The sequence below is a fragment of the Cynocephalus volans genome, chromosome 2, assembly GCF_027409185.1.
Source record: "Cynocephalus volans isolate mCynVol1 chromosome 2, mCynVol1.pri, whole genome shotgun sequence".
In the NCBI taxonomy this organism is placed as follows: Eukaryota; Metazoa; Chordata; class Mammalia; order Dermoptera; family Cynocephalidae; genus Cynocephalus; species Cynocephalus volans.
This window is the reverse complement of record NC_084461.1, coordinates 185,150,519-185,172,034: the sequence shown is the minus strand read 5'-3', so window position 1 is coordinate 185,172,034 and position 21,516 is coordinate 185,150,519. Positions and strand designations below refer to the sequence as shown.

The 21,516-nt window shown below is 52.2% G+C and overlaps 1 protein-coding gene across 14 annotated transcripts in view; it reads right to left on the bottom strand.

Annotated features, from left to right (window-relative positions):
* Window positions 1–21,516, bottom strand: part of NCOR2 (nuclear receptor corepressor 2) — a 216,809-nt gene that overhangs the window by 98,416 nt on the left and 96,877 nt on the right. For all 14 annotated transcript variants that reach the window (XM_063086077.1, XM_063086064.1, XM_063086066.1 and 11 more), the window contains exons 7-9: window positions 19,331–19,387; window positions 13,717–13,769; window positions 2,584–2,650 (exon numbers count right to left, since the gene is read on the bottom strand). In XM_063086077.1, coding sequence (XP_062942147.1) covers window positions 2,584–2,650; window positions 13,717–13,769; window positions 19,331–19,387 — 177 coding nt within the window. The remainder of the gene's footprint in view (window positions 1–2,583; window positions 2,651–13,716; window positions 13,770–19,330; window positions 19,388–21,516) is intronic.

Here is a 21,516-nt window from a genome sequence, read left to right as displayed (position 1 = left end):
GCTGCAAAGCCACCCCAAATTTCTTAGAATTCCCCGTTCCTGCCTGCCTGTTCTCTATCTTTAAATAAGCCAAGATCCCCTCCAACCCCTCTGCAGGCCTTCCAAAGGAGCTATTTGAGATTTTTTTTTTTTTGAGAACTGAGAAGCCCGAACTCCAGCTCCAGCTCCAGCTCCAGCTCCAGCTCCAGCAGCCACAGGGATCCTTTTCAACTGCAAATCGGATCTCCTCCCTCCCCCAAGCAGGGGCAACTGGGGGCAGGTCAGTGTGACCCAGGCCTGAAGATCATGGTGAATTGCTAGTAATTCCTAGATGTCATCATAAGAGAATTTCCTTCCTCTCAGGAGACAGAGACGGAAGTGCTTATTAAGGGCCCTACTTTCTAATAGTTCTGGGCCTCTGTACCTTTTTTTCCAATAGTTCAACAACAAACACGTTTATATTTATATTACACTCACACAAACACACACACACACCAAATATAAGGAAATGTTAACCATCACTGATTCTAGGTGGTGGGCACATAGGTGTTCATGGTATTCTTCTGTCAAATGTTCTGTATGAGTGAATACTCTTATAATAAGGACTTTGTATTCCTTACTAAGAATACATTTATTAGGAATAAATTAAGTATCCACTGTGTCTAGAATAAAATCTAAATGCTCTATCTGAGCTTGAGGGCAAAAGTTTCTAGGCAACTTGGTTCACTGATCCCACTCCATTCTGTCCCTTTGCCCCAAGCTGATTCTTACCTCAGGGCCTTTGCACCTGCTGTGCTCTCTGCCTGACACTCTGACCCCCAGATCTGCACACAGCCGCTCCTTTCTTGTCATTCCCACCTCAACACTGAGGTCCCACCCCTCTGCACAGGCAAATCCCAACTCTACCATTTCCCAGCTGTGTGATCTGGGGCAAGTTACTTAACCTCTCTGTGCCTCAGTTTCCTCAGCTGAAACATGGGGCTAAAGAAGTGCCCATTGCACAGGACTAAATGCACTGATGTATAGAATACAGACGGATCAGAAGAGTGGCTGGAACACAACATGCACCCAAAGGCAGTGTTTGCTGCTATCACTTGTTTGTAGACATGATCTGTCTCTACAGCTTGCAGGTCTGAGGACAGGGCCTGTGTCTTAGCAATTGCGAGCCTCTCACATAGTAGGTGCTCAAAGATTGCAAGCAACCAGGGCCCCAAAGACATCAAATCAGCTAACCCACTCTGTCTCTCTGCCTACTACTCAGTCACCTGCCCATTTCAGTTTAAATAACACTCAGTCATCACCTACTGTGTTCTATAGGTGTACACGCACTGGACACGACTGAGCCAACCCCGTGGGCGGGGAGTGCTTCTCTGGAAGCTGGTGCCCAGTGGACCTGACCCTGAGAAAGGAACCAGGGGCCACCTCACACGCTCCTCCTCAACCCAACTGAGGAAGGGGTGACAAACCCAGTTCCCGCCCACAGAAACCCTACGTCAGGAAGCAGCAGCCCCCATCCTTACCACCTCTCCCCCACAGGGCAGACATTCTCAGGCATCCCCAAGTCTCATCCCATCCCCCCACCATCTCCTAGCAGCCAGTGGCTTGGGTGGAGCCGATGACATCTTCCCCAGCTCTAGAAAAGGCCTGGATGGGCCAACACCAGTCATGTAATTCCATCTCCCTGGCATCGGGCACTGGTGCAGAGGGACCCATGACCTCAACTGGCCTCATCAGAGCACTTGTGAGAGGGCCTGAGAATGGGCAGTTCTCTCTCGGGCTCTAGAAGACTCAAATCTGCTACAGGAATTCAGGCACCACAACAGCAACCAGTTTGTCAATGTCCTAACATATGAAATTGAAAAACCTGCACAGAAATAACCTGATCAAACCATTCCTGAAGTCCACCCCAGCAGATTTTTTCAGCTACACCAATTCCTTTTCAGTTTAACCCTATCTGAGTCCATTCTTCTTCCCCCGGCAGCCAAAATAACACTAACAGGTAACTCCCCCTCCATCACTCAGCCCCCATCTCCTCCACTGAATCAGAGACGCACATGGCCACTGAAGACACACCCACACGTGCTCCCACACATGCCTCTCCCTGCTGTGAGCTGAGATGCCAGAGCCCCTGCCCACCAGCGCAGGCATGGGGGCCTCAGTGTCCTGCACCTGGCTGTGGGCCTGGGGGCCAGGAAAGCCTTATTTATAAGGGAGCTCCCTGCGGCCCCTGCCCTGAGCACATGGCCCACCTGGATCCTCCACCTTTCCCCAAAACCTCTCTCCTTCTGCCTGAAAAGCCCACGATGGGTCCTCTGACAAGTGTTTAACAACCAGTTCTCCAGGCCAGCACTGAAAACTTTCTTCCCTTCCAGGTTGGAAAAGGAGTTGCAGACACCCCCGCCCCCCACCACCCCCAGCGAGGCCCACTGGGGCAGCTGAGCCCCAGGCCCACTGATGCAGCTGCTGTCTCTCCTCACTTCTCGCACTGCCCCTGGCTTTCCTTGCCCAGCCTGGATGCTCAGGAATGAGACAGGTGTGGCCTGAAGTGGCCTCATTCTCTCCGGATGTCGAGGAGAGCCACATCGGGGCGGGGGTGCGACTCACCCATTGCTTCCGAGCGTGGTTCCTCCTCTTGAAGTACAGGATTAACTTCTTCCGCATTGCCTGGTTTCTGTGCGGGAGGGAAACAGCAGACAGGCAGGTCAGCAAGGCCGGCCTCAGCTTCGTCCCTTGCCGTCCTCTCTGTTGAGGGTGGGCCCTAGTGTGCCCCGTTATTGGTTGTCGGTATATAAATAAGAGATACCTGTACCCGTCAGAGTCCCCCATGAACTGCCAATGTGTGTCCTTCCTCTCCCCCACCCCAAGGTGCCCTTCACCAACATTCAGGCTGAGTGTGGTCTATAGGAAAGGGGGCTCTGAAGGGGGCGAGGTGTCTGGCTTCCTCCCTCTCCTTGAGCTGCCATCACCACCCCTCCCCCCATGCACCCAGGCTCCCCTGTCAGCCACACCTGACCGTGGAAAATGGGCCACAGAGAAATAGCCATAGCTTTAGACCAGCCACGTAGGCCTGGGAGCAAAACCCCAAACCTGCCACTGCACAGGGGCAAGCTGCAGGGTTTGGCTTTGGGTCCCTGGGGCCGGCTCCACCAGGTGCTGAGCTCCGGTCTCCAGGGCACCCTGTCCTGCTGGGGACACAAGCAAGTGAACCACACACAGCACTCAGGCTCTGAGGGAAGCAGGCGCTTCCCGGGGAAGATACGGCCAGTCAGAGAGAGAGAGAGACCGAGATCCAGAGGGAGAGACAGAGAGGAGGAGAAGGAAAGAGAGAGAGAAAGACCCAGAGCAAAGCAAAGACCCAGAGGGAGACAAGACTGGGAGAGACAAAGAGAAACAGGGAGGAACAGAGGGACAGACAAAAGGACAGAGACCAAGAAAGGCAGGCAGAGAAAGACAAAATCTAAAGAAAAGGGGACAGAGACCCAGAGAGAGGCAGAAGGACAAAGATCTAGAGAGACAGAGGAGACCCCACATGAGAGAACTAACACAGGGGAAACTATAAGACAGCCCCCTGCTCCAGCTGCCCACAGCTCTAAGGATGCCCCTTCCCAGGCCTCTCCCCACAATCTCCACCACATAAAGCAGGCTGTCGCAGCTGGCATCCTGGGGCCTGTGGGGGTCACAGACAGGCCTGTGAGCCTGCTGCACCCCTCAACTTGCCCTCCACTTGGGGTACGCAGCAGCATCAACTTCTCTGTGGAGGTGTTCGCCGATATCCCCATATTCTCAGCAGTGTCCAAAACCCACAGAAAGCTCAAAAACCACTGACTGGGAGCCATGCTCTGTCCAACCTCCAGGAGGTATGATGTGGGTCACCGCCAGGACCCCAAGCTCGGAAAAAGGAAAAGCGGGGAACACCGTGGGCAGCGACGGACATACAAAGCTCCCCCAGCACACGCCTCAGAGCTGGAGGGCTGGAATCAAGCTCAGCTCCCTGTGTCATTCCTGTCCTGCCATGGCCGGGGTCTCCCCACCTCAAGGTCTCGCAACTTACATTAGCCCACCCTCACCCTGGCCATGGTGGGCACTGGGGGGGGTGGTCATCCCACGACAGAATGTCTGAGCAAATCTCAGGAGCTCTCTGAGCCTGTTTCCTCACCTGAAAAAAGGGACCCAATGGCATCATGTACTCATCTCCTCAGTTACTCCACGATTGTTTCCTGAGCATCTACTGTGTACCAGGCACCCGTCTCAGGGCTGGAGACACCATGGGGAACAAGACAGATGAAGTCCCAGGCCTCATGGGGGCGATGCTTAGAGGAACACATGGACAAGAAGCAAGATGAGCAAGATAATTCTGGATTTGGGAACTTAAATAGGGTGGTGGGCTAGAAAGTGACCAGAGGGATGTGTGCAGAAAGGCCTCCCAGAGGAGGCAGCCTTGAGCTGAGAGCCTGTCACCAGAAGGACCCAGCTGTGGAGAGATCCGGAGGGAAGGGAATTCCAGGCAGCAGACCCCATGGGTGCAAAGGCCCTGAGGTGGGACCAAACCTGGAGGATTGAAAGAATAGCCAGAAGGAGGCCCATGAGGCTGGAGAGCTCTGGGGAGGAGGCGGGGGAGTGAGGGCTGATAAGCAGGATCGGCAAGGCCGGTCATGCAGGGCCATGTGAGCTCGGACACTGCAAAGGGTTTGGAGTTTTATAAAGAAGACAGACAGCTGAGAAGGCAGCAGAGCACACCAGCACCGGCACTGTTCTCCAATAAAAGGAGCCACGGCTTCCTGGAGAAAGAGATGGTTCCCAGGCGAGGCCAGGAGACACACAAGATGAGCCCAGAATGACTTTCAGTAATAAACTGCCAAAAAGGAAAAAAATAAAGTCACAAAGACACAGGACCCAAACCTCAGAGTTTCTGATTGCCAAAGGTGGAATAATTTGAGTATCAAAATAACACTAGTACCAGATTATAGCCCAAAGAATAAAATAAATAGCCACGTTGATATGAATATATAAATATTGATTAGATAAATAAATGGTGGAGAAGGGACAAATGCTCCTTACAGAATTCTAATTAATAGCAAACACAGAAGGAACAAGGGAAATAAGAACATCACTGTTAGAACCCACAGAAGTAGCTGCCTCAGGCAAGATCTGGGATGGATGCTAGATTAGTTGGCCAAACTTTGAGACGCAGGAAATTTGCATAGCCTTGAAGCGTCGCCCCCCGGGTATCTATTAGTCATGGTGGTGGTTTCAACATATATCCACAAATTCTTTGCTATTCCTCCCTCTAGGAGGTGGAACTTAAGTCCCCTCCCGTGAAGGCAGGCTGGATGTGGTGACTCCAGGGAAACAGCACGTGACGGGGAGAAGACCACCACCTGTGGACCGCGATCCAGGTAACATCGCTTGTCATGCTGGCATCAGGCATTTTTGACAGGACATGATGACAGGGCTCCTTACACACCTCTCCGTGGTTTTCTTCCCCCAAATCCACCATCCCAGTTTCATCAGGAGAAAACACCGGCCACACCCAAACTGAGGGTCATTTTACAAAATCTGTGACCAGTACTCTTCAAAAGTGTCAGGGTGATAAAAAACAAGGAAAGGCCAAGAAACTCACATTGGAGACCAAGGAGACATAAAGACTAAATGAAAAGTGGGAACCTGGATTGGTTCTGGGACCAGAAAATGGACACTGGTGCAAAACCTGGTGAGAATCCAAAGACAGTGGTAGGTGAGTTAGGAATCCTGTGCCCATGTTTCTTTCCTAGTTGTGATAGACGTACCGCAGTTACAAGGTGTTCACATGAAGGAAAGCTGGGTGAAGAGGATGTGGAATTCTCTGTACTATATTTGCAACTCTTCCATAAATCTAAAGTTATTTCAAAATAAACAGTCTCCCCCACCAAAAGAGGGACATAATCTACCTTGAAATGCCATGGTGAGGATCAAAGGTAATTTACTTTGGAGCTTGCTGGGGGTATGTTGCCCATTACAAGTAAAATTGAGTCGTCCTCCCGCAAACCCCAGAAAAGATATGTTGACATCCTGACCTCCAGTACCTCAGAACATGACCTTGCTTGGAAGTAGAGTCTTTAGAGAGGTAAATAGTTAGAACAAAATCAGCAGGGTGGGCCCTAATCCAGTGACTTATTAAAAACGGGAATTTGGACACAGAGACAGAGACGTACAGAGGGGAGATGATGTGAACAGACATGGGGAGAAATGCCACATGAAGGAGGAGGATCAGAGCAACGCAGCTACAAGCCAGCAGCTGCCAGAAGCTGGCAAGGACAGACCCTCCCCTGGAGCCTTCCGGAGCGTGGCCCGGCCAACACCTTGATTTGTGACTCCTGGTCTCCAGAACTGTGAGAGAATGAAATTTGTTGTTTTCAGCCACCCAGTCTGTGGTCGTTTGGGACAGCAGCCTAGGAAACTAGCAGAATGTGTAAGAATCTTCCACAAATGGTGATGCTATCACCGCAAGCAGAGACGGATTCCATGACGATAAAGCCTCACAGGCAGAGGTGACGCGTGTGCAGCCGTCTGTTCACCACCCAACAGGCAGCAGCCGGGAGGCGTGAATTCTGTCTGGCTGATCCAAGTTTCCTTCCAAAGCAAGCACAGTGCCTGGCACCCAGAGACGTCACTCACTGCCAAGGAGGATGAATGTTGAGTCTGTAGGTTACAAACTGGTGCAGTCCATAGGCTGGAGCCGCCTGCAAGTGTTGTGTTTGGACTGGGGTGCTTTCTAAACAACTCAACTCTTTGCCAGCACTGAAAACCAGAAGCTGTTGCACAAGAAACTAAACTTAAAGCTTCTCTTGAAAAATCAGGTGATTTTGCCCTCTCTTTCATGGCCACAGGCTGGGAAACTGAGGTTTGGTTGCCCCTTTAAAAGGACTATAAACTTCGCATTCACCACAGTCCCCACCACTCCCTACTGCCTCACTCCAGTCCTCTTCATTCTAACTTTCCTTCCTGCCCCTGGAGGCATCCATCTGGGTTTGCAACCCCTTAGACTCCTGGCTTACAATGTCCACTTGGTTCAACATTCTTCTGGCAAACATTTTTGAGTGTTTATATTTTGTTCCAAGAAGTGTTTTGCCAACGGAGATACAAATAGCCTATCGCAGACAAATCTTTTTCTCTGAGTTTTTGTCCAGCAAAAATAAGGAACACAGTCTCTAAGAGGGCTCTGGTGGGGTTGGCCAAGCAGCGTGATGAGTTCACTGCTGGAGGCATTTATGGGTATCGACAGTTTCCTGGAGAAGTCAAGGCTTAGAAAAGTACAACCTGTAAGAATACAGAGGTCTCATCATCTGATGGTGCACTGGGAGGAAACAAGAGGGACGGATGAGGAAATGAAAATTATGTGAATGCTGGAAGAGAGTCTGGCTGGACCCTGGGTGGGACTGGCCTTGGGGATTATGGGGTTCTGGAAAAGGAAAGCTCAGGGCAATCAGAGGAGTCTTCCTGGAGGAAGGGAGGTTTGAGCTGAGGCCTGGCAGAAGCAGAGGAATGGGGTGGGCAGGAGGAAGTGAGAGCGCTGGCTTCCAAAGAAGTAGGAGATGATGGCAAATTTGTAGGGGGAAGAAAGGGTTCAGGGAGAGGCAGACCCCTGACTGCTGGGGAGGAGTAAGATGGAGGCAGCCCAGGATGGGCCCTGAATGCCTTGGGAAGAGACTGCTGGGTTGGGGTGACTAAGGATCCAAAACCTTCTGCTTACTGTGTGCCAAGCAAAGGAGACCAACTCCCTGACAAGCAAAGTGATGTGACTTGTCCAAGGTCATCCAGCTTGGGGGCAGGGTGGACAGAGGCTGGACTAGAGACCCAGGAGAGAAAACAGGACGAATGTGCAGATCAGGCTAGACTAGGGGTTTGGCTGTGTGACCCTGGGAAGGTACTTAACATCTCTGAACCTCCAGAGCGAAACCCAGTAACCTGGGTCCTGACTGATTGCCCTTTCTGCCTGCACAGCCCCAGGACTGACTGTTCCAATCAGCCAACCCCCAATGATGCAACAAGAGGGAAGAAGTCCAGCTAAGACAAGAAAAATGGGGAATGCAGGGAACCAGCAGGCTTTCAGGCCCAAGGGCACCAGAGGAGCAAAGTCAGTGCCTGCCAGGGAAGACATGGCCAATACCAGGGCCTGGGCTCCAGCACCAGGTGGAGGCAAAACACACCGGGCACTAACTGCCACTTCACACCTGAGTCCTACACTCTTTCACCACATCACATATGGGCTCCACAAGACCCCAGTAAATTCAGCTGTGAACTCTCCTGGCAGGTCCTGCAGAGCGCTGGGCCAGTCCCTCAATGGAGCACCCACATTGTGCCCCTCTGGAGTTCTGCCCTGCTTCCCAAAGCCTCAGAGGTCTGAGCACTCACTCCCGAGGCCAGGGCCTAAGATCCTGCAGCAATGACTCTACAGAGCATGGGCCGCTGCCCCCAATGCCTCCAGAGGCAGGTGGCACAGGGAGAGCAGCAGAGGTGTGTGCAGGTGACTTCGACACGTCTGAAATTGCCCGTGCAGCCAGAAGTCAAGCGTGAAATTAACTTTAACTCTACAGCCCCAACACACAGACACAGAGAAATTAAAGTGACAGGGCCAAGGTCCTTGCAGGGGCAACAACCTCCCACCTCGTGGCAATTACAGCAGCGGGAGCCAGGCGTGCACAGCAGGCAAGGCCCAAGGCAAAGGCACTGCTGCTGGAAAGCAAGATGCCCCCTCCCCCACCCCACTTGATTTATCCTATTGTCCGTTTTTCTGTCATATCTCACAGATGTATTTATTTTGTATCTGCCTTCCCCACTGGAATGCCAGACCTCATGTACTGCTGTCTCCCCAAGGCCCAGAATGGTGCCTGGTACATAGTAGATGCTCAGTAAATGTTTACTGAATGAATGAGTGGATGAATAAACAAGGCTCGATCTCTATAGATAAAATAAGAACAAACAGAGCAAACACAGAATGCTCTCTATGTGCCCAGCACTGATCTCAGCACATAAGGTATACAAGGTGTTTTCAAAAAGTTCATGGAAAGATTCGTATTATCTTTTAATTCAATTTTTCTGTGAATTTTTGCAGTAGCCCTGTATGAACTCTGTGAATCCTCAGCAACCCTGAGACTGGTCATTATTATTCCCATCTGTAAGATGGGAAAACTCAGGCACTGAGAGTAAGTGACTCACCACAAGGATACATGGCTAGTCGGACAGGCAGACCGAGCCGCGGTCAGGCCTGAGACCCCTATGTCCAGCCATGTGGTAAGACAGGGCTTGACACGGGCCTCCCTCCTGGTACCATGCGCTGGGCAGTTTCTGAAATCTGGCACAAGCAGGGTCACAAAACACTAGAGCCAACAAGGAGTGAGAGATTCAGAGTGCAGCTGCCTGAGCTCTTCCAAGTTGTACTATCCACCCTCAGCTTGCATTCCTCCCAGGGACAGGGCACTCACTACCTCCTGCAGCAGCTTCTACAAGAGTCTGCCCTCTGATGTGACTTGCAGGTCTTAATTCCACCTTCCAGAGTGTTCCAAAACTTTCCCTAATGACTCCTGTCCTCCCTCTCTTTGCGCCAAACATTCTTTCTCATTTCCCCACCTGGCAGTACTGTGAGGCCGCCATACTGCCCCTCATAATAAACAGTGTTACACAGGGCCCAGCAGCCACCACCCTCTACCCAGGAGCACAGGGCCTCTGCCTTCCAGAGCCTACTGGGGCCAGCGTGGTATCTACCACACCTGTGTTTTACAAGGTCCGTCCAGGGCCTGTCTGTGAGTGCTCAGAGACCAGATGGCTTATCCCACACGCTTTGCAGCCAAGCATCCCACAGAGGCTCGGGGACACTGACACCCACTTGCACCCATCCCAAGACCATGAGCCGTTGGACCAGACCAGCCCCTATTTATAGGAAATGTCCAGAACAGGGAAATCCATAGAAACAAAAAGGAAATTCATGATTGCTTAGGGCTGGGAAACATGGGAGTTGGAGAGGGAGCTGGAAAGTGACTGCTAAAGGGTAAGGGGTTTCCTCTTGGGGAGATCACAATGCTCTAAGACGGATTGTGGTGATGGTTGCATGACTCCATGAATATACTGAAAGCCACTGGATTATATTCTTTAAATGGGTGAACTGTATGGCGTGTGAATTATGTCTCAATAAAACTTAATTTTAAAAAAAGACAAGACTCCTCCATCCCCACCCTAAGCTTCACTGTCCCTCAGGCTCCCAGCAATGGACCATATCCAGGCAGCACAAATAGGGTCTCCACCAGCCACAGGGAAGTCTGCAGGTACCCAGACACCGGCTGGTTGCCGCTAAATGCTCATGGTCCCTAACCTGGCCCTGCGCAACTGCCCCCACCTCAGGACGTGGCTTCACTGTCCTCGTCACTGCCCAGGACCCCCCTGACCCTCCACACTTCACCCCTGGAAGCTCTTGCAGGGGCCTCCCCATGGTCTCCCCTGACCCCACGTCTTTTCTCCCTGCAGCCACCAAAGCAAACTTTTTAAAAAACTCTGATCACATTGCTCCATAGAATAAACTTCATAGCTGGCTTCCTTCTGCACAAATAATAAAACCCAAACTCCTTACCAGCCCTGGGTGATCTGTCCCTGACCTCCTTCTTCCTTGCCCACCCCAGAGGGCCACGCTGGCTTTCTCTGTGATCCCTGCCAGCTCAGTGCACCCCCGGGGCCTTTGCGCTGCCTGTTCTCTGCCTGGGATACGCCTGCCCTGGAGGTCCACACACCGGCTGCTGCTCAGCCCCAAGTTTCTCCCCACTGTCATGTCATGCCCTGACCTCTCTGGCTAAAGTCACCCCTCTTTTTCTCTCCCATCACCCCTTTTACCATGTTCACAGAATTTTTAAAAAGTAAATGACTGCAGTGATTTAATGATGTCCACATTGAAAATAAAAATACTGAAGTGAGGATGATTTTAGTAGAAAAATACGACCAAAAAAACTAAAGCCCTAAGGACCAATCAGTTCAAATAATTTACATGCAGATATATTTTTCTAACATAAAATCGACCACCTGCTGTGTGAGAAATCTTACTTATTCATCTGTATGTTTTAAATGTAAACATGTTCATTTGTGATTTAGATTTGGAGCAAACCCAGCCAGGTGGTTACCTACTTAATCAAAATGTCCTCTAGTAGACCAGAGCCACTCTCTGATGAAGATTATGAGACAGCAAATAGGGAATTGGTTTCAATAAGCTTATAGTTTTATTTTACTTAAAGATGTCACTTTGTCTTATTTGCTAATATTTTCTGTATGGATATCTTATTCCTCTTTTGTTTAGATTCTATGGCTGTTTTTATTACCTGAAGTCATCCACATTATTCAGCTTAAAATAGTACTCGCTTTAAGTGATGGAACCTATGTAAAATTCTGAGTATAATAATATTGCTATCAAAAATTGCTATGTCTAAAGGAAAACACAGCTAGGTATATGAAGGCATAAAAGAGCTTAAGATAATTAGGCGACCATAGTACTTTAGATTAGCTGATGTTTTCTTGTTTACTTAACTCATTTATTTTCTGTCTCCACTGCTAGACACAATTTGATGAGGGAACAGTCATTGTTTTGTCCACGGTGAGTCCCCAAGGCCTAGAACAGGGCCTGGCACACAGTAGGTGCTCAATAAATATATGATTAATGGATGAACTCCATCAATGCTCCATACAGCCTGACTCAGCCAAGAATAGCCCACTCTCATCCGCTAAACCAGCGGTGATGAGGCCGCCCCACCCCCGTCACTCCTCACCCCCAGCAGTGGCTCCAGACAAGGCAAGTCCCAGGAAGCTGCAGAAAGGACTGGGGTGGCCTGATTGGAAAATAAACTGTGTTGAGTACAGAGCAATTTGGTACCTGGGCAGTGAATGCACCTGCAAAGCTGACAGGAGGCACAGGCACCCCACGCCACACCAGTGGCCCCAGTGCAGGACACGTGCCCCCCTTCGTGACACTCTGCAGTTCTGCTGACCACAGGCAGAGAATGACTCCACACCAGCAATGCTGGTGAAGCATCCTTGGCAGGCATTCCTGAACCAAAACAGGCCAACTGCCTCAGCCGGCAAGTAAAGATTTTCTAAGTTGCTCCAACAGTCACTGGGAGCCCCAAGACAGTGGCTGAGTTGGTCACCTGAGCTTGGACCAGTTATATATCCCCAGAAACTATAGAAGGAAACTCCCTGCCAAATAATCCAGCACCAGCAGATTCGTGAAAACCAGCAGTGGGTTTGCATGCCTCCAGGAAGGGGCAGCTCACCACTGCACGTGCCCTCTGCACTTCCATCCTTGGGAAGCACAGACAATCAGACCAGCCCAGCCTGCCCACTAAAACAGCTAAGTACCACCGTTTGAGGTCACACACAAACACCTGTACCCTCTCACAGTGATGAACCTTGAACATTGCAAGACAGAGATCCCAAAGAGTCTTGCCTCCAACCTAACGCCCCTGCAGCACTCACGACCACATGTTCCTCATGGGACAAAGTCTGTAGCCCCTTTGTAGTGGATTGAGTTATGTCCCCCCAAAACTCACTGAAGCTTGAATTGTGTCCCCCAAGTTTTACGTATTAGAAACTCAGCCCCCACTGTGACTGTTAAGAGGGTGGGAAATCCTATTATGGTAAATGAAAAGTGGAGCCTTGAAAAGGTGATTGGATTGTACGATCGTGCAGTAGTGAATGGATTAAAAATGGTGGTCAGGGGCGTGGTTCTGAGAGCTTTGAAAGAGAGAGGAGAGTCTGTTTTTTCCTCTCTGTTCTCTCTGCTCTCTCTGCTCTACCATTTTTTGCAATGTGATACCAAGGCTCTCACCAAATGTGTTCCCTGGACTTTGGACTTCACAGCCTTAGAAACTGTAAGCAATAAATTCCATTTTCTTACAAGTTACCCAGTTCCAGGTATTTTGTTATAAGCAACAGAAACCCTTTTACCTTTTAGGTTTCTAGATAACAACATGAGGTAATGTCCCCTCCTCAGCCCAGGCAGCTAGGCTCTCATTAATGCATCCCAAGAAAAAACCAGCTCCCCTGAAGCAGCCATACCTCCAATGCCTCGCACCCAGCTTGGAAACATGATGCCACCAGCCTCCAGCACAGCCTTGGTACCCCTGCCATGCTCAAATGCATGACAGTTTTCCCTGCTAACATCTGTCTGGGAGAAGCTCCCATCATTGGGATACACCATATTGGACATCTCCAAAGCCTCTGGGCCTAGATCAATGACCCCAGCTGTCTCACACTGGGCTGGGCCATAAAGGCACCTCTGTGCAGACCCCAGGACACTCCCAAATATGCTCACATAGAAAACCAAAACACGGGGTCCCTGCTTGCCCTGGGACCACTCCACCTCATCGTGAGCCATCTCCCCTCTGCCTAGCAACAGCTTCCCCCTATTCAAACTGGAGGCAGACTTGCAGTCCCCACCTCAGTCTCTCCAGGCCTGCACACTTCCTCACCCACACTCCCCACCCTGAGGTCTGTTTCCTGAAGCTTCAGGGATCCCCCCCCACCCCCAGGCATGCTCTGACCCCATTCTAAGCCCTGCCTAGCCCAGAACTCTTGCCCAACTCTGCCCCGTTCTATCCCTCCTCCAGCATGTGGCCCTGGCTGAGAGCCCCTAATGGGAACTGAGAACCCACGTCCCTGCCCAGGCCACCGAGAGCCTGTCTCCCTTCCTGCCATGTGTCTGCATAGCTGCCCACAAGTACTCACATTTTGATGTTCTCATGATACTGCCGGGTGTCAGAGGGCTGGTTGTACAATGGCTGGAGAGGGAGAGAGAAAAGCACGTCAGAGCCAGGCTTGCCCACTGCCCCACTGCAGAGCCCAGTGGTCATAGCCACAGCATTGGGCAACCTCAGCCTCGGAGCCTGAGGCCCTGGCACCATGGAGCTGTCTGCAAGGGTGAGAGATCAGCCGCTGGCAGGCGTGAAATGGAACACAGAGACCCAGCACACAGCCTCAGCCAGGAACAGGCTGTAACCAGCTACTCTGGGCACAGTTGTGGGCACTGTGACCCCCTGCCAAGGCCATCATGGCTGCTCTGTGGGGCATTAGGGGACCATAGGCCAGCACCCTCCAGGGACAAGCCCATATGCACATCCCAGGGGAGCTGAGGTCATCCATAGCCACTGCCCACAGAAAGCTGCTTAGCTTCCCTCATCACCACGGAAACACACGTCCAAAGCAATGCCAGATACCATTTAATCCCCCTGACTGGCAAAAGACAAAAGAGTCAAATAATGCCAAGTGTTGGTAAGAATGTGGGGAAACAGAAAGGTATAGGGGCACACATGCCCAGAGAAGCAACCCTGTTAAAGGTGGAAGATCCCTGGGCTGGCCCGTGTCTCACTTTGGAGAGAGTGGTGCTGACAACACCAACCCAAGGGTTAAGATCCCCTTACTGGTCATCCTTTAAAAAAAAAAAAAAAAAGGTGGAAGATCCCTGTGCCATGCAACCCCCATCCCCTCCTGCAGATGTCCCAGAAGGGCCCAGGCACTGTGCTCCAATAGGAACTGAGGGCAGGGACGTCCACACAGCATGGCTCACGACAGCAGCAACTAAGAAGCAAGTTAAGTGTCCACTGTCAGAAGAACCAGCAAGGAAATGGGGACTCATTTACACTGCAATTACTACACAGCTGTGAAAAATGCACGAAGCAGGCCCACGCGCGTCCACAGGACAAAGCTTCAAAAGGTGCATAGTACAAAGCCGTGAGCTGCCGTGTCTGAATTGGGTCGGGGACTGAGCTAGCTGCCATGTGGCCCCCTCTGGGATGGTAGCACCGAGGTTAGAAACCATGGGCACAGCCTGGGTTCACTTCCTGGTACTGCCCCCTCTCTGGCTGGGTGTTCCTGGGTACATTATTTAATCCATCTGTGCCTCAGTTTTTCCTCATCTGTAAAATGGCGTTAAACGCATAGGGTTGTTGTGAAGATCAAACGTGGTAGTTCCAGCCAAGCTCTGAGCCCAGCGCCTGGCACAATGAAATGCCCAGGAAGTATTCAAAGTCATCATCACCATCAGGGCACAGCGACTGTGTTAATGGCGCCAATTTTTCATGTCTCCCTGTCTCCACCAATGCCCTTGCTGTGGCCAATGGGACAGTTGCAAACTTAAGAAGAGAGGCTTGAAAATGCAAATCAACACTTCTGTCTGCTTCTTCACTGTCAGGAGAACAAGCTCAGCCTGGCCTGGAAGCAGGTGGAGAGACGAGCTGGGGCAGAACAGCCCCATCCCAGCCCAGGCTGAGCTGGAACCACCCACCGCCTTCCCGGCTGACCGCAGGGGTGAGGAACTGAGCCCACATCAACAGAAATGCTCAGCCGACTTCCGGACTGGTGAGAAACAGTAGATGGTTGCTTCTTCGGGCCACTACATGTGGGGCTGCTTCGTTATGCAGCAGTAGCTCACTGATATAATCCTCATTCCCATTTTACAGATTGAAAAATCGAGTCCTTGAGAGGTTACACATGTGCCGAGTTTGGAAAGAGATGAGCTTGAACTAGATCCCTGTCTCTCAACTGCAGCATGGAGGGAGGAGCTTGCTCCCTCTCTGTCTGCCTGAGTCTCTCTCTCTCTCTCTCTGTCTCCCTCTGTGTGTGTTCCTCTCTCTCTTCCTCTCTCACGTGCCCATGCACACAGCAGAGCCTCCGGGGCAGCCATGGATGGCAGTGGTAGGAGGACTGGGCACAGAGCGTGAGAGGTCATGCAGAGCAGGTGAAGGATGGAGACACGGAGTCCTAGGGCCTCAGGGCAGGGCTGCCAGCTGAGGAAAAGGGACACACAGGGCTCCTCCCCAGAACTTCTCCCTGTGGTGGAGCTGAACACACCTCCTGCCACCCAGAAACATCTCGATGATCCCAGTGAAGGGGGATCAGGGGCAGCAGGGTTCCAGCCAGCCTCTGACCCACTGAGGGTGGAGGGGAGTGAAGTCACTTCGATGGCCTTCTGCACTACTTGGGAGGATGGGGACAGAGCAGCCTGACCCCTCGAGGTGGCCTTGTAATTGTCCAGAAGGATTCAGAGAATACTGTGGGGTTTTGCTGTCTCTAAACAGAGGGGCTGCCCAGGAGGCATTCGTCAACCACTGCTTGAGGCAAACTGAGTCCTGGGCACCAAGCAAAGCCTCAGGCCCCAAGCAAAGCCTCAGGCCCAGGGCCACCTTGGGGAGGCTCCTGTCGCTGGGCAACAGACCCCTCAGGCAGCCATCTGGAAGGCACCCAAGGAAGCTGGGGGGAGGGTGATGACGTGTACAGCTGGAGCTCTGCTGAGGGGAAGGCAGGGCCTGAGGAGATCCCCCCAACACCTCTCCTCACCCTCTGCAGAGGGGCTGCACCAAGGCAGGCAGCTCCTCTGGCCCAGGCCTGTCCCAGTATGGCGGCAAGCCGGCGGGCGCGGTTTTCCCCTGCCTCTCACTACCTTGCAGGTTTCATCCTGAGGTCAAGGGGACACAACACCTAGGAGGGAACAGTCCCTCCCACAGCCCCCAGAGGAGTGAGGAGAGCCCCCTGGGGAAGGCTAGGGTATGGCACCCAGGAGTCCTCTCTAAATCTCTGTTTCTTCCTCTAAAAGTGCACACACAGCCAATCACTCAGAGGGCAGAAAGAGCACAGAGGGGGAGAATTGCAAGATGTGAAGCCCTGGGCAGAAATGAGGTATTACCATGACTAAGAAAGGGTTATGGGGAGAAAGGAGGGGGCCTCCCCTCAGGCCTGACTTCAAGATAGCTATTGGGGTGACCGAGAAGAGCCAGCAATCCCAGGTGGACTGAGCTGGTAGTAAATGAAGCATCAGCCACAGCCCTCAACCCTCTGGTGACACCAGGTTCTTAAAATAACACCTTCGAACAGGAAGGAAGCACATGACTCAAAGTAGCACACCCTCCCCCACCCGCCAGCTCCTGCTCCCTCCAGGCCTGGTCCCACAGTGCCCAGGGCCCAGTTAGGAGTGGGGGCGATGCCATAGGGTCTTGCAAGCCCTAGAGCCCTGGTGAGTGCCTTCTGTGCTATTTTCTTCCTTTCTAATGAATGCAAATTCCTCCCTGAAGTCCGGCCTCCCTCCCAAGGTGGTCACAGAGCAACCAGCACTGGGCAGCGGCCACAAGGACTCCATCTCCAAGTGCAAGGGCATCAGAAAGTGCCCACCATGGCCTATTCATGGCTGAGCACTCCCTGGCTGCACTCCGTAGCAGTGGATGGGGGGGACCCCTAGGGAGCTGGATTCACAATGGAGTGGCCCAGTGACCCACAGCTGACTTGAACTGCCTTCATTTGGGGACACCTCTGACCACTTGGACCTCGCAGGGACCAAGACAGAGGGCAGATCTGTGCAGACCTTGCCAGCTACACCCCCATGAGCTCAACACACATCATCACCTCATCTTTTGCTGTGTGACCCTCAGCAAGGCACTGCCCTCTCTGAGCCTCATCCAGAAAATGAGGACTGCCACACCTCCATGAGATCTAACACACAGTAGGTACCCTGGTAATACCAGTCTCTTCCCCATCCCCACTGAAGGCCACCAAGCCAAAGGCCTACTGACTTCGATGGGGCTCTGAAGACAGCCATGCAGTCCCAGCACTGCAGACCTTGGCCTCCTGGGCCACCAGCCTTGAGGAAGCCTCTGCTCTGATATCCCCAAGCAGGAGACAACCCTCTTTCCCCCAAAGAACCAGAAAAGAATTATTCTGATGCCCCGTGGTTCCAAAGTTTCTGAGACCTACAGACACCTCCCGCCCTTCCACGACTGGCCCACACAGACCCCGTCCCTGCTTCCTCACCTGCATCCCTTGGGTCCCTAAGACACAGTGGCCTCCAGTCACTTCCCCCCAGGAGGCCCCCAGAGACTTATTAAGAAAAGAGAGAGGGCAGGGAGAGCCTAGAAGTCTGGAAATGGTTGCATACCACATGCAATCCTGCCATTCCCATTTGGCAAAAAGGGGAAACCAAGCTTACATAAAATGGTGTAGCCACTTTGGAAAATAGTCTGGCAACTCCTCAAGAGGCTAAACATAGAGTTAACATGACCAGAAATTCCACTCCTAGGTATCTACCCAAGAGAAATGAGAACATACGTCCACATAGAAACTGCACACAAATGTCACAGCAGCTTTATTCACAACGGCCAAAGAATGAAAACAATCTGCCATCAGTTGATGAATGAAAAGCAAAACGGTATAAACGTGATGGAATGTTATTCAGCCATAAAAAGGAATAAGGCACTGACACCTGCTACAACATCGATAAGCCCCGAAAACATAATGCCGAGTGAAAGAACACAGGCACAGAAGGCAACATATTATGTGATTCCATTCATATGAAATGCCCAGAATAGGCAAATCCATAGAAATAGAGGGTTTCTTTCTGAGGTGACGAAATGTTCTAAAACTGACTGTAGTGATAGTTGTACACATCTATGAATAAACACCATGGAATTGTACACTTTAAATGGGTGAATTGTGTGGCATATGAATTGTGTCTCTATGAAGTTGTGAAGAAGAAGCTGCTGCTAGAGACGTCTCAGAAACCATGCCCAATGGGGAAGCAAGAGCCCCAGCAGGGAGCCCAGCACCCATGCCCAGGAATCTTGAGGGGGAGGCGCCCAGCAGGGGAGGGAGGAGCCAGGTGAGGTTTCCGAGCCCATCCCAGGCTCATGCCCCCTCTCCTGGGGCTGAGGCTTCTGCTTCTACCACCCCCAGGTCGGGGCATCCATGAGGCTCAGGGTCTGCTTTCCAGCTCTGCTGTGGACACAGCCTCTTCGCCTCAAAGAAATGGCACTGACAACAGTAATAATAATCGTCATAGCAGTTAACATTCAGCACTTACTGTTCCCCAAGCTGGCACCATACTCCATGCTGTACAGAAATGAACACAGTCATTCCCGACTGTGACCCAGTGGGATAAGTGTTGTTATTTTTCCCATTTTACAGATGAGGAACGTGAGGCACAGAGAAGTTAAGAGACCTGATCAAGGTCACACAGCCATGAAGTGGCAGACCTGGGAGTTGAACCCAGATCATCTGGTCCAGAGAACAGGCACTCCACACAAAGCTGGAACAAATGGTTTGGACTCTAGACAGGTGACTCTCCTTGCAGCCTGACTGGCTGGGCTTCAGGGCATGAGCAGCAGTGCATGGGTGGCCCTAGCATGGTCTGCCCCCCACCACAATCTGCCAGTCTTCTTATCAAGAGGGTGCATTTCCGGCTGCCTGGGGCAGACTGGGCAATAGCTGACTTCCTCCTTCTCCTCCGCACCACTTGCTGTCCTGCCCACACCTCTAGCCATCCCCCCACTCCCAGCTCCCACCCTGTACCCCAGCTCACCAGCTCCACCTGGGGCCCCAGGCCTTCCAGAATCCGGTGTGCAGCTTCAGCCTTCTTCTGCAGGGTGATGGAGAAGAGGAGGAATTAAACACACACACATACACACACACACAGAAAAGATTATAAATAGAGGTCTCATGGAACAGCAGGCAGCTGCCCAACCCGGCATGCTGATGCACAGGGGGAGGGAGGCCTGGATCCCCCTCCAAAACCTCCCAGGCTGGAAAAAACACAGAGGGACCTCCATACCCTCGCAGTGGCCCTGGCAAGGCCCCCAAGTTTCGATCTGAACCAATGTGCCGAGCCCCCTGGTGCCCGGCTCCCCGATGATGTGGGTGCAGCTCCTGGCCAGCACAGCAGACAATGCCAGGCCTGAGATACCTTCCTTCACCCTGGAAGCTAGTTAGGTTGTCTACAGTGACCTCAGAGCTAGTGCAGCCAGCAAGGGAGGAGGAGGAAGGAGGGTGAGCGGGAGCTGCTCAGAGATACCCTTTCTAGGATTCTTGTGTTTCACAATCATGTGATTATTTCTGGGCTGCCCCAGGGCCTCCCCACCTCCCTCCCCACTCACAACCGAGACTTATTAGGAAAACAGGAACATGAGGCAGAAAGGGTTCCAGGCCTGCTCATTCAATAGGCTGGGCCCTGGGGCCCCCACGCTGGGCTGTGAAGGCAGACATTGTGCCCAGCCAGGCCCTACCGGCCCCCAGCCTGGGACCACCAGGGCCTGATCTGAGGAGTCTGGGAAGGCAGCCCAGGCCAGCCAGGGGTGCAGGGAGCCTGTAGGACAGGTGGACAGAGGGGCTCTGGAAGGTGGCTTCATCAGGGGCTGTGTCCCAGGACAGGGGGCAGAACTTGAGCAGATTTGGGCCCAGAGATGCCTGCCCTGTGGAGCACACACGCAGGCGGATGAGGCGAGTCCCTCCAGACACTAAGCTGAAATGGGGGAGACCATGCGATGTGTGACGTGGGCTGTGAGGACAGGCTGTGTAAGTCACCGTCATCATATTGAAAACGTCCCCCATGATCCCCAAATCCACACCCGCTAAAAGGAGGCGACCCAGAGCCCCGGGGAGTGTAGCTGACAACGGAATTGGGGCCAGCTCTCCCAGAGCTTCTCACAAGGGTGAGGGGCCCAGGCTCCTAGTGTCGCAGCAGAGAGGAGTGGTGCCAAGGGCCAGACTCACCACCCTTCCCCGCACCAGCCCGTGGAAGAAGAGAGTGGGCATGTAGGTGGGCTCAAGCTGGCACCTAGAACTGCCTCTGCCTAGAGCCCAGGACCCAGCCCACCCAGGAGCAAAGCCATGCTCTCAGCCCCCTTTGTGCAGAGCTGAGACCCTGAGACCAGCAGCCTCAGAGTGTGGCTGGGGGCCGGAAAATCAGGGACAAATTATGGTTATAATGATTCCCATTTTACTGAGCACCTACTAGGAGCCAAGCATTGGGCACACAGCATGCATTATTAAAATATAAATTACACATAAGCACGATGTGAGGCACGTACCAGAAATATCCCCATTTTACAGATGATGAAACTGAGGCATAGAAAGATGATGTAGGAAGAAGTCCTTCTTACAGTCTCCAGGCTCCAGGAAGGGAGAAAGCCAAGGGCCAGGTCCCATGCCAGGCCTCCCCTAGGCTTGGAACTGGCATCTCCTGTGGAGTGGGGCAGGTACCACCCCAAGAGTCCACAGACCACCCCTGCCCCAGATGCACCCTTGAAGCAGCAGGAAAGTATCCACCCTGGGGTACTGAAGACAGAGAATCCCCAAGCCAGGTGGAGTGAAGGACAGGGTATGGGGTGGGCTGGGGAGCAGGGCAGCTCCCAGAACATTTTCTGAGCACCCACTCCATACTGAGCACCAGGGAGACACAGAATGAACTAGACCCAGACTGCCTGCAGTAAACTTAGTCTAGTGGGCAGTCCGTCAAGGGAGGTAACGGCAGATTAGTAGGCAGCTTAGTACTCTCAGGCAGAGAAAGGCACATGTGGCGTACAGGAGAGGCACAAAGCAGGACACAAGTCACTTCTCTGGAAAGGTAACAGGAGGGAGACATGAGCGAGGTTTTGAAGGATGAACAGGAGTTTGTACATATTACGAGGCTCTGTTGGCATCAGCAACAAATGCCCATCTAGATAAAGGACTGATACCAAACACAGAAAGGGCAGGGGTGTAGTGGCCAGG